This window comes from Gracilinanus agilis, chromosome 2 (assembly GCF_016433145.1).
Source record: "Gracilinanus agilis isolate LMUSP501 chromosome 2, AgileGrace, whole genome shotgun sequence".
NCBI classification, from domain to species: domain Eukaryota; kingdom Metazoa; phylum Chordata; class Mammalia; order Didelphimorphia; family Didelphidae; genus Gracilinanus; species Gracilinanus agilis.
The window spans coordinates 608,451,387-608,463,842 of record NC_058131.1 but is presented as its reverse complement, the minus strand read 5'-3'; the positions used below and the strand labels follow the sequence as shown (position 1 = coordinate 608,463,842).

General features: G+C 41.1%; 1 protein-coding gene across 1 annotated transcript in view; it reads left to right on the top strand.

Annotated features, from left to right (window-relative positions):
• The first annotated feature begins 1,993 nt into the window (after window positions 1–1,993).
• Window positions 1,994–12,456, top strand: part of ADAMTSL3 (ADAMTS like 3) — a 616,185-nt gene continuing 605,722 nt past the window's right edge. Inside the window, exon 1 of the mRNA XM_044660156.1 lies at window positions 1,994–2,066. Within this exon, the coding sequence (XP_044516091.1) occupies window positions 1,994–2,066 (73 nt within the window). The remainder of the gene's footprint in view (window positions 2,067–12,456) is intronic.

The window sequence follows — 12,456 nt, the reverse complement described above, 5'->3', positions numbered from 1 at the left end:
GGTGGGAGGGTGGGGGAGATGGAGAGGTGGGGCAAACCTCGGCTCCAGCACCATTTAATATCTTGGCGGCTGCGAAGCCGCGGATTGGAGGCCGACGTGCTGTAAGGTCATGCTTCTCTAGGCTCCGAATGAGAAGGCAGCATCCCCAGTAGTGGTGACGGGAACGCAACTACTATCCTCTCAGCCTCGCGCGGAGTTGGAGCGGCCCTTGCGTGGAAGCTACAGAGTACAGGTCATCGGTGCAAGGTGGGTGCAGTAGAAGACCGGGAAAACGGAGGGGATAAGGGAACCTGCCTGGAAAGGGAGTGAAGTCTTCGGATTCTAATGGCACTTAGGTAGAGGCCAGAGCCAACTGAGCGGCGGGCTGGAGAGCCAGGCAGGCACAGAAAGTCTCATCAATTGACCGCACGTTAGGGGACCGAACTTGGCACTAAAGGAGGGGGACAGCATGCTCCATTTAAGACAAGTTGCGCAAGGATGGACTCACCGGAGGGTATATTGAACTGTCACTCTAGGGGCTGCGGCTTTCTGAAGAGTGAAGGGCTTGTGTGTGTTTGCGGGGTGGGGGTGGTGGCGGCTCGAGAGAACTGGGGCGCATTTAAGGGGGATTGACTGGATGTGTGTGCTTATGTGTGTGCGCGTTCAAGGGGAGGGGGACACGGGCGACGATTGCTGAAACTGTAGGCTACTAACATGGGGAGAGCACTGAGCAAGAGGCAGCGTCCCGGGGACTCTGCATCACTTCTGCTGGGCGCTGGCGCGAAGAAGTCGCGACAGGTCGGAAGAAGCTGCACATTTGCGGATCGCATTAGGTCGGGTCCCGTTAATGCTTTCTCCAGATGAGTGCGAAGCCATCCATCCACCCACGGACCGAGCGGCTCTGCATAGGCGGGGGCGCTGCATTTCCCAGCTCCGCGAAACAGAAGTCAGGAATGACCACGGGCCATTACAGCACGCCACTTTTAGAACGTCATTCTTTGCCTATTTCCTGAAACTGAAAGGCAACTATGGAAAAAGACACCCACCCATAAGCTGCCCACTCTCTTCCCCAATTCCCAGTTTTCTGAGATTCAGGGTCACCTCGACCAGGCACAACTCAAGGGCAGAGAGAAAAGTTGGGGCTGCTTTGGCGACTTCCTAGTTTACGAATAACTGTGGGTGCTTGGGTCTCGGGGGCGTCCTTAGGTTGGCACAGGCCGACGTACAGGTGCAGGGCCTCGCGACAGGGAGCTTAGGAGGGAGAGGTCGCTCTTCTTGGACTTCCGGGTCTGCAAAGAATCCGGCGGCCGTGGCAGCGGGCCGGACCCTGCGTCTGTTCGGCCGTCGCGCCTGGGTAGCGCCAGGAGGACTGACTTCTTTGGCCACCTCGTTCTGTTTCTGGACGGTTTCCACGTGGAACCTACTCCAGAGAGCCTTTGGGCAGGCACGCGCCAAGCCTTGGCTGGGGAGCCCCAAGATATCTGGCCTCTGGGTTGCGCTCCCGGGTTGTGGAGGATTGGAACCTTGGTGTCCGTTGGGCTCCCGGGCAGTCTGAGGCTTGCCCCCGGGGCAAGGCGCTTTGCGCCCCACCCAGCCGAATGGGAACGCGAGAGGTGGGGCTCACGGGTGCGGCAGCTCTTCACACGTACACGCACGTGTGCTCAGCAAAAATTGCAAATAGGTATCCTCTCCCCTATTCACCCACTCAATACATACTACGTCTAATTAACTATGCCATGGCTTTGCCCTTTGGCCAGGTCCACGACTTCTTTTCCCTAATTGGAAATTCCTCATCCTTTATACTGATCATGGCATGTGCCCCGAGTCTGCTTCCCTGGCCAGCAAAAACCTTCCCCGTGTTTGAGTTGCTCGGAGGCCAATGCCCCATTCCCAGGCTATGTCCAGCTGAGTCACCAAGCTTCCAAGGGGGTGAGGGGCAGTGGGGTAGGGACATTTTTTTGAAATCGTTGCTTTTTCTGACAGGCAGACAGAGAACTTTCCGAGATCAGGACCCATGGCCCTGCCAAAGACCTTCTTGTGGTTGGATATCTGGATTGCAATAATCTTCTGCATCTGCTTACGGGTAGGTGGCATAAGGCTGTGGTCAGGCAATTGTTTTAGTTCCATAATTAAACATTAAAAAAATCTCTGATCCTTATTTTTATTTAATTTATTTTTAAATTAAATTTATTTTTATTTAATCCTTATACTTATTTTAAAGAAAAGAGTGTCACCTAATGATGCCAGTAGGGCTTCTAGTAAAAAACAACCAACACATTTTTCCTTCTAAAAAAGTTAATGGGCTTTAACTACTTTGTTATTTCTTTCCCTTTGTAGTGAGGATCATCTGGAGATACAGTAGAAACATGGTATTAATCCATGCATTTGGAAAACAACAAACAGTGTAAAGTATTGTTCTAGGCACTAATAGATTCCTGCCTTGGAAAAACACTAAATCTAATGGAGGAGATGAACTTACAAATAATTAATTTGAAATAGAACCAACAAATTGGTTTACGGAATGAACTCAGAGAAATTTGACATTTATTTAGTAATTATTTGATCTTTAGCAAGTTAGTTTGTAGGCCTTAAGGTTCCTCATTTATAAAATTAGAGAGTTTGTATTAGATTATTTTGGAAGCCCATTTCAGCTGTGAATCATCCAATTCTATGACAAAATACAATGAGGGATGTTCCTGCCTAGGAGAATCTGGGATCAGGGAAATTTTCATGGAATCTTCAGAGCTAGTTTTTGAAGGATGATTAGGATTTAAAAAGACAAATAAAATGGAAAGCATTCCAGGCATAGATTTCTAAAGGTGGGGAGCAGGGAAATTGAAGCTATTTGTGAAGTGGACAGAAGCCAAATGGTTTTGTTGAATTAGAAACAACAGTATATTCTCTGACTAGATACTGAGATGAAGGAGAGGGAATTGTTCTAAGTATCACCATAGGTAAAAATAGGGGTGGATGTTGTTATAATTGACAAAGGTGGGTAAGTCAAGAAGAAAATAAGATATTGATAATGAGGTGTTGAGTTAAGCATGTTGGGCTTTGCAGGAGACAGTTGGCAAATGGAAAATTGAGTCTGGGGTGAGGGAAAAAGATTTGATAACTATCTTTAATGCATCCACCTTACACTTGCCAAATGGACATTCCTCAGGTCTGACCAGTTAGACTTTTGCAAAAAGAAGCTTCAGTGTGGCTCCTCATTGCCGTAAGAACAATGTACAAATGCCTCTGTCTAGCATTTAAAGCCCTTTACAGTCTGATTGAAGCCTGCATTTCTAGGGTAATTGCACATCAGTGCTCATCATATACTCTATTTTTCAGCCAAACTGGCCTACTTGTTATTATAGTAGGACCCTGTTTTACTCAACCAATGCATTCTGAGACCCTTTTCATAAGCTGACAATCATGCTTAAGAGCAAATGTCATTATTTAATAAAGACACTTGATGATTTTCTTAGGCTTATCAGAGCTCCCAGTATCTCTACTTTTATATTTTGGGACCATTATTAATAACTAAATGTCATTAATGAAACAGAGAGAAACACTGCCCTGACTCCAACAGGACTTGTTAACCAGCTATAACTCTGGACAAAAACTGATGAGGGAACTGATATTTGGCTCAAAACAATGAAATGGCTCACAATAATGCTTTTCAGAGTGAGAATGATTGTGATGGGCTGAACTGCTGTGAGACTTTACTTGGTGTGGGAAAATGACTTGCATTTAGTGTGTGATTAAAATTTTTTTTAAATTTTATACATTTTCTGCCTTTAATTTTTCAGTTTCCAATGATATATATATATATGTATATATATATATATATATATATGAATTCATGTGTGTTGAGTTCAAGTAAAGTGAAGTCCTACTATATTCTTTAATATTCTATCTCCTGCCTTGATGACTTTGCAAAGGCTGTTTCAAAAGCCTGGAATCATCTCCCTCCCTATCCCCACTTTTAATTTCAATTTAATTTCAATTTAATTTCAATCCCCACTTTGTAATTCAACACAAGTGCAACCTGTGTGAGGAAGTTTTTTAGTGGCAGCCAGGTGACTCTGTGGATAAGGCTGGAGATGGGAAGTCCTGGGTTCAAATTTGGCCTCAGACATTTCTCAGCAGTGTGTCCCTGGTCAGGTCACAACCCCTGCTGCTTAGCGCCTACCATTCTTCTGTGTTGGAACTAATAGTATCAATTTTAAGAGAGAAGGTAAGGTTTTATTTTTTGGAAAAAAAAAACTTCCTTGATTGAGTTATTAATACCCTCCTGCTACTTTGTATTTCTTTTATATATATGCATGTGTGTGTATATATACATATATATATATATGTTCACATATAAGTTTATTTACTTATTGAATACATTTATTTATTTATTTATTTATTTGGTAGCACTTTGCAAGCTTATTTACATGCTAGTTATTTTTATTATTATGTAAGTTACTTGAAGACCCACAGAAACTAAATAGCAGGGGTCAGCAACCTTTTTGGCCATGAGAGCCATAAATGCCACATTTTTTAAAATGTAATTTCGTGAGAGCCGTACAGTGCTCACAGTGTGCGGTCCTGTAACAGCGCCTGAAAAAATCTCCTGCAGAAAGAGCCATATCTGGCCCTCAAAAGCCGACCCCTGCTATATAGTCTTCATAGCCTCTGTGCCCAGAAAAGGGTCTGGTACAAGGCATGTGCTTAAAAAATGCTTTTGAATTAGTCTGTTCACCTGGACGTGATAATCAAAATTTGGGAATGAATAAGATCACCCAGAAAGATAATGTGTATCGAAAGAGAAGGTCTGAGGACAAGCCTTTTGGAAATTCCAGTATCAATTAAGGAGTGGATAAAAGAGGAGCCAAGGAACAAATACTCAAAAGGAAAGAATCACCATTGCCGGGGTCAAAGCAATAAAAACATAGGAAAGAAATTACTAACAAAAAATAAATTGGCTTGCTATCCAAGAAACTTGTATTCTAGTCTGAAAATTACCACAAACTTAAGACAAATTATTTAAATTTTCTGGATCTTTGTTTTTTTAAACTGTAAAATAAAAGGTCTGGATGATGCTCGAAGTCTCTTCTTGCTTTCCACCTCTGTTGTATTCTTATCTGTCACTTAGTATTCATTAAGGGCAGAGTGTGTAAGAAACTGTGCTGGACCCTTGGGGAGATGCAAGAGTAATGAAGATTTGACTTCTTTCCTTCTGCAAGCTTGTAAGTCTAGCAAGGAGATGAGACACAAACAAATACATCATAATTCACCACTCTTAAATTCTGTGCAAGTTGAAAGTGGAGGGGAGGACATGAGTCACAATCAAAAAATGGAGAAGTACATCTTGACCTCAAGGAACTCATGGTTAGTCTACTGGGAGCATAGGTGTGTGTATAGAGAATGGACTGAGTTTCACCTGTGACTGGAAAGATGAAATATTTAGACAGATTAAGGAGAGGGAGAAAAAAACTAACTGGGAAGGCAGGGGAATCAAGGAAGATTTCTTGGAGGAGCTGACCTTGAAGATGATTATTTAGAGAAGTAGCAATGAGCAGGTGGCACAAGCCAGGCATTGTGCAAATGTCGGGCCCTGGAGATGGTATGACCAGCATAGGAAATAAGTACTGGTCCAGTTTCCTGGACTATAGTGTGTGTGGAGGATTTCATAATCCCAAATGTATAGGGCTGTTGTAAAATTGAGGTACTTCATTCCACAACTCCAATATGTAGCTTACTGACTTATTTTTATCCCCTTTTAAGAAACTATCACTAGTCTGTTTAGACTTTTTTCCTGCCAAAAAAGTGTAATTTCATTAAATTTTATTTCCTTGTTTGCAAAAGAAACTTTATTTTGAAAAAATTTAACTATGCAATCAGATCATCTTGAAGATATTCCTCTTAGTAGGAACATTTTGTTTTTAACTCTTGGTGTGGACATAATTGAGTATTGCCATGACTATTTAAAAGTTTTTTTTCCTATTCTTGTGACTGTTATAACTCTTTTGAATAAAGTTTATCTTACTATCTTGTTCCTGGAAAAGGAAATGATGCTGATGCTCTCTGCAATAAGATTCAAGTTAGTAAGGGGATGGAGTGGGAAGGTCCAAGGAAAACAGAGTATGAATCTCAGTGATGGGGAGAATGACAATGTTCTCAAAAGAAATAGGGAAATTTGAGAGAGAGGCAGATTAACAGGATGATCTGTCTGAAATGGTAGGTTGGAGGCAGATTAGTTGTTCAGTTATTTTTCAGTCACATCTGATTTTTTACCTTATTTGGGGTTTTCTTGGCAAAGATACTGGAATGGTTTTCCATTTTCTTCTCTAGCTCATTTTACAGATGAGGAATTGAGGGAACAGGATTAAGTGACTTTCCCAGAGTCACGTAACTCATCAATGTTTGAGGCTGGTTTTAAACTTGGGAAGATGAGTCTTTCTCATTATAGCCCCAACACTATCTACTGAGCCACCTAGCAGTCTTTGGAGCCATATTATGGAGGCCTTTAAATAGAGGTGTTTATAATTTATCTTAGAGACAGTAGAGATAGGGATTGAACCTCTGATTTCATGGCTACAAGGAACTCCCAGATGAGGAAACTCCTTTGAATGAGTTCAAATTTGACCTCAGATACTTACTAGCTATGTGACTATGGATAAGCCACTTAAACCCTGTTTGCCTCAGTTTTCTCATCTGTAAAATGAGCTGGAGGAAGAAATGGCAAACCATTTCAGTATCTCTGCCAAGAAAACCCCAAATAGGGTCTCAGACATGACTGAAAATGACTAAAACAACAGCAAAATACATACAAATATATATCTATATATAGAAAGAGTCTATGGGAGTTATTTGCATAGAGATGATAATTGAAGCCATGAAAAGTTATTAAGATCACTAAAGGATAGGGTTTAGAGAGAGAAAAGAAAAGGGTCTGAGGACAAAGCTTTGGAGTACATCCATACTTAGTGGGTGGGCAATGGATGATGGTCTAATAACCAAAAAATAATTTATGATAAAGAATGAAGAGGAATATAATAGAGAAACAATGTGAATATAAGGTGGGAAAGATCATTCTTGAATAGCAAGAGAGAAGGCAAAGAGGAAGAGGAGGAGGAGGAGGGAAGTCTTCACTGAGGACCTAGATTTCAAATGATGAGTAGAATTTCAAAAGGCAGAAATTAAATTCATTTCAACAGACATTCATTCAATTTTTACTTTGTGGAGAGAATAACTATGTAAGGAATTGAATAGTGACCTAGATTTTACATGAGATGCCATTTTGGTTATCATCTAATTTACAAACCAATGATGAGGGGGGATGTTAATTATAGATAATAGTATAAGAAAAGGCATGGAAGTGGGAAATGACTAGATGTGTACACAGGATAGTGAATAGTCCAGTTTAGCTGAAACAAACCTTACAGGTTTGGGTGTCAGCATGAGACAAGACCAGAGAGGTGGGGACACAGCAAGTTGTATGGGGACTTTAATACCAGGTTGTGGAGTTTGAGCTTCATTTTGGTAGGTAGTGGAGAGCCTTTGTGGAGTTTTGAGCAGACAAGTGAATGGAATGGACTTGTGCATTAAGAAAATGAACCTGGAAGTCATTAAGGGAAGGTTAGATTGGACACAGCATCAGATAAGAACATATATCACTTGCGAGGACAGAGAACGAAAGTGCTTTTTTTACCCTGCTAGAAATCTGTAGTGCCTTGGAGAAGCTGGTGCTAGGGCAGCCTCTGGTAAGAGTCAATTTAGTAAAGCTTCAACATATACCAGACTACAATGTTGTTGATTGTAGAAACACTGGAGATTTTTGCTGGGTACAGTGCCCCGATAGTAAAGTTCTGGGGACATCAATCTGAACTCAGAATGGTGAAGTGGACAGCTCACTGGACACAGAGGTAGGAGATTGTCAGCTTTAATTTAGCCTCAGACAAGTGTGTTACTCTAGGCAAATCACTCAATCTCTCTGTACCTCAGTGAACTTATCTGGTCAAATAAGAGGGGTAGATCGGATGACCCCTTAAGGCTCTTTCTCCCTTTACCTCCATAATTCTGTGATTATAGGGCAGAGGCTTTATGAAAGTAAAGGGATTAATTGATCTGCTGCAATAATCCAAGTATGAGATTGGTAACAATGGGAAATCAAGAGGAAGAAGAGATTGATGCCTAGACCTCTAGAATATTAAATTAGTTACAGTGTCACTTTAAATGCCCTCCTGGCACCCATATGTGAGATCGGAGTAGAGAGATGCTCTGGGGAATGCTGTTGTCACTTTTATGCACACTCCTTGTGAAAGCAGAGAGAAAACCCAGTGTGTTTGGTTCTCATAGAATGGAATCTGGTGTTGGCGTTGTGCCCTGCTCTCCACATATGATTTGATCTCGCTCTCCTTATGGGATGTTTCTATTTTTTAACACAGACAGGTTGAAGTAATCAACTAGTCATTGTGAGGAGGTTCCAGAAAGTTTTACATTTGGGAGCCTCCAAACTTGACCTTTAAACTTTATGATTCTTATGTCACATAAAGCCCTATTGTCTTGATCTTAATGACATGGGAGATCTATGTGCTGGTCTTTATTTTTATTTTAAAAACACTTATTTTCTGTCTTTTAATCTATACTGAGTATTGGTTTCAAGGCAGAAGAGCAGTAAGGACTAGCCAACTGGGGTTAAGTGACTTGCCCAGGGTCACACAGCTAGGTAGTGTCTGAGGTCAGATTTGAACCCAGGTTCTCCTGTCTCCAGGGCTGGCTCTCTATCCACTGAGCCACCCAGCTGCCCTGGTGCTTTCTTTATTGATTTCTTTTTTGCAGTTTTAGATGAGTCATGGTTTCAGTAATGTGATTTGATTACAACTTCGTTGTTGTCTTCTCTTTAGCTAGTTGGGGAGAGAACCAGTAGAGAGCCCGCAGCATTTATACCTAGCATGCTATAAGTCATCTAACTTTCTGTGGCAGAGGGTTCAGTTCGATTCAGTTAAGTTTAGTTCAGGTCAAATTGATAATTTTTTGAGAGCCTGCGTGACAGGCAGTGTGGTAGGTGTTAGAGATATTAATAGTCAGAAAATAGTTCTTGTCATCAAGGAATTTGCATCTTACTGGGAAGAAACGTGTATACAGATAAGCAATACAAAGTCTATGTGCACTTACTATGAAGTAATTTTGAGGGAAGGAGGGAGACTGCTAACATTCAGCTACCAGTAGGAAGTGGTACTTGAACCTTGTGCTTTGGGGGAAACTAGGGGTTTTCTGCAAGGGTTTTTCAGATGCCTGAATAGCATTTGGAAATAGTTCTGCAAGGCAGTGGCATGTCCCTTGGGAAGAATGGATTCATTTTACTCAGAGAGAATAACACAGGAAGGAGGAACCCTGCAGTATGGAATCCATTAAGAAAAGCAAGCTGTTACTTAGAAAATTCATAAGTTATTATTTTTTTTTGCATTGGGAAAATTCTCTCCAACTGTTTCTGGAAATTGAATGTTTCTATAACCTGACAACATTCGATTCTGGTTCTGATTCCCATAAGATTTCATCATCAGATTTCAGTTTGCATTTGAAATCAGATGAATAAGATATTTAAATGATGGGTTTTTGTTTCAGGGAGCAACTTGGGATTTTTGAAAGTGCTATATGGTTTCCTGAATGCAATTTGGCCTGCTCTCTCCCTCTTGAGGCCCCACTTATTGTCCAGCTACTGTCCAAGATATACAAGGTGTCTGGGTGGTATAATGGATAGAGTGCTTGAGATAGGGTCAAGATATCAGTTCAAATCCTGACCGTGTGCAAGTCACTTAACCTCTGTCTACCTCAATTTCTTCATCTGTAAAATAGGAATAATAATAGTATCTACCTCCCAGGGTTGTTGTGAGGATAAAATGAAATAAAGATTGTAAAGCATTTTGAAAACCTTAAAGGCCTATAGAAATACAAGAGATTACTATTATTTGTATTGTCATTTATGTAATAATTGACAAACTCAATGAGCTGCTCATCCAACTCCATCTGATAGTATGAGCAATCAATGTTCCTCTGTCATTTCTTTTTTTCTCCAGTGGTTTCTTAAACTAAGCTCTTTTCAATGGCTATGGTGCTCATTGAGAAGGTTCTGTAATATTCCAGATCTTGATATAATTAACACATCAGCCACAAACTAAAGCATCTGGAGAATATAACCATCTGCAGGGAATTTCTCTTCCATTTGGACTTCATGTAGGGCATTCTTTGGCTAACATCCATCACCTTATTTTCTGCTTCAATTGATAAAGATAATCAGAGGATCATTGCACAAATCTCATCCCTTTAGCACCAATATTTTCTTAGTGATGCCAGGATAGCAGAGAGATGCCAGGTGGGCACAAACAGACAGCAGCACAATGCCAGTGATGATCACTTGCACACAAGAAGTGGAGTCTCTGATATTATCCAGGAAATGCATAATCAGAAAAAGAAGTGGCGTGCTTATGTAGTGAGGGATAACAGATAGACTTTCTGAGGGTTATACTGGTACCCATGGAGTGTTAAAAAGAACCAAAGGAAGACTCCCCCTACCCCCCACCCCTCCCTCCTTGATTAGACTCTCTAAGGAGGAGTTATGGTGGGCAGGGAGCATATGGATATGAATTGAATTGGATGAGAAGTCATTTTAGGATTATCATCTTTACCATGGTGGGCTGGGGAGGACAGGATGGGGGGAATACCTATATTCATCGAGATCACAGAACCTAGCTATTGAAGTTGAATGCCATAAATATCGCTTGAATGATTCCCCCATTTCTAAGTCATGGAGAGTGCTAGTCAGCTCTGGTCAAAAATGCTGATGAGAAATTAGGTGTAAGACTAATAGTTTCAGCCTTTGCTCTCATTTACTTTGGTCTAGAAAGACCATAATGGAGAGTAGGTGAGATTTAGAGCCAGGAAGACTAGGATTGAATTCCTTCCTCTCACTTGTCCTGACTAGGAACAAGACATTTACTCCCTCTGCCTTAGGCAGAGTTACCTCTCGGCATCAGTTGAGGGATTTTCCGGTATCCCAGGTTGGACTTCAAAAAAATAAAACAAAATTGATCAATTGATGTAAATTTTAGAGCACTATGTAACAATTGAGTTGTTGTTATTAGCACCGAATTCATGAAGAGGCCACATATGTCCAAATGAAGTCATTAGTCTAGCAACTGAAGAGATTCCCATTCCTAAAGGCTCCTGATTTTCCTTTTATCTGTAACAGGCACCATCATTCTCCTTCTCACCAAAACACAGCACTCCAGGGTTATCTTATCCTCTTCATGTCCTCCTCTCCTCCTGTAGCCATTCCAACTCCAAATCCTGGCAATTATACCTCTAAATATACTCCTAGATTCTATTCTCTTATTCCTGTTCCGCATTATTACCATCTAGTGAAAGCCTCATCATCTTCCACTTGAATTATTATGGTATTAGCCTCCTAAGAGTTAGTTCTCCCTACTTCTAGTCTCTGATCTACTCTATGTGCTGTTGTCAGATTCATCTGCCTAAAATTCCTCTGTTTTTCCATTTTATTTTCAAATTTCCTCTTTCCGCTCTTTTCCATTGCCTATACAATTAAACCCAAACTACTTCTGTTTTTTTCTTCCTTTGCATTTCTTTTTTAACATTTATTAATATTCATTTTTAACATGGTTACATAATTCATGCTCCTACTTTCCCCTTCACCCCCCGCACTCCCCCCCACCCATGCTGACGCACATTTCCACTGGTTTTATCATGCGTCCTTGTTCAAGACCTATTTCCAAATTGTTGATAGTTGCATTGTTATGGTAGTTTTGAGTCTACATCCCCAATCATGTCCACCCCGACCCATGCGTTCAAGCAGTTGATTTTCTTCTGTGTTTCCTCTCCTGCAGTCCTTCCTCTGAATGTGGGTAGTGTTCTTTTTGATAAATCCCTCAGAGCTGTCCTGTGTCATTGCATTGATGCTGGTACATAAGTCCATTGCATTCGATTTTACCATAGTATATCAGTCTCTGTGTACAATGTTCTTCTGGCTCTGCTCCTTTCGCTCTGCATCAATTTCTGGAGGTCTCTCCAGTTCACCTGGAACTTCTCCAGTTTATTATTCCTTTGAGCGCAATAGTATTCCATCACCAGCATATACCACAATTTGTTCAGCCATTCCCCAATTGAAGGACATACTCTCCTTTTCCAGTTTTTTGCCACCACAAAAAGTGCAACTATAAATATTTTCGTACAAGTCTGTTTATCTATGATCTCTTTGGGGTACAAACCCAACAATGGTATGGCTGGATCAAAGGGCAGGCATTTTTTATAGCCCTTTGAGCATAGTTCCAAATTGCCAGCCAGAATGGTTGGATCAGTTCAGAGCAACTAATCCCAATACTATACAAATTATTTGATATGATAAGCAAAGAAGGAGTCCTACCAAATTCCTTTTATGACACAAATATGGTACTGATTCCAAAGCCAGAGAGATCAAAAACAGAG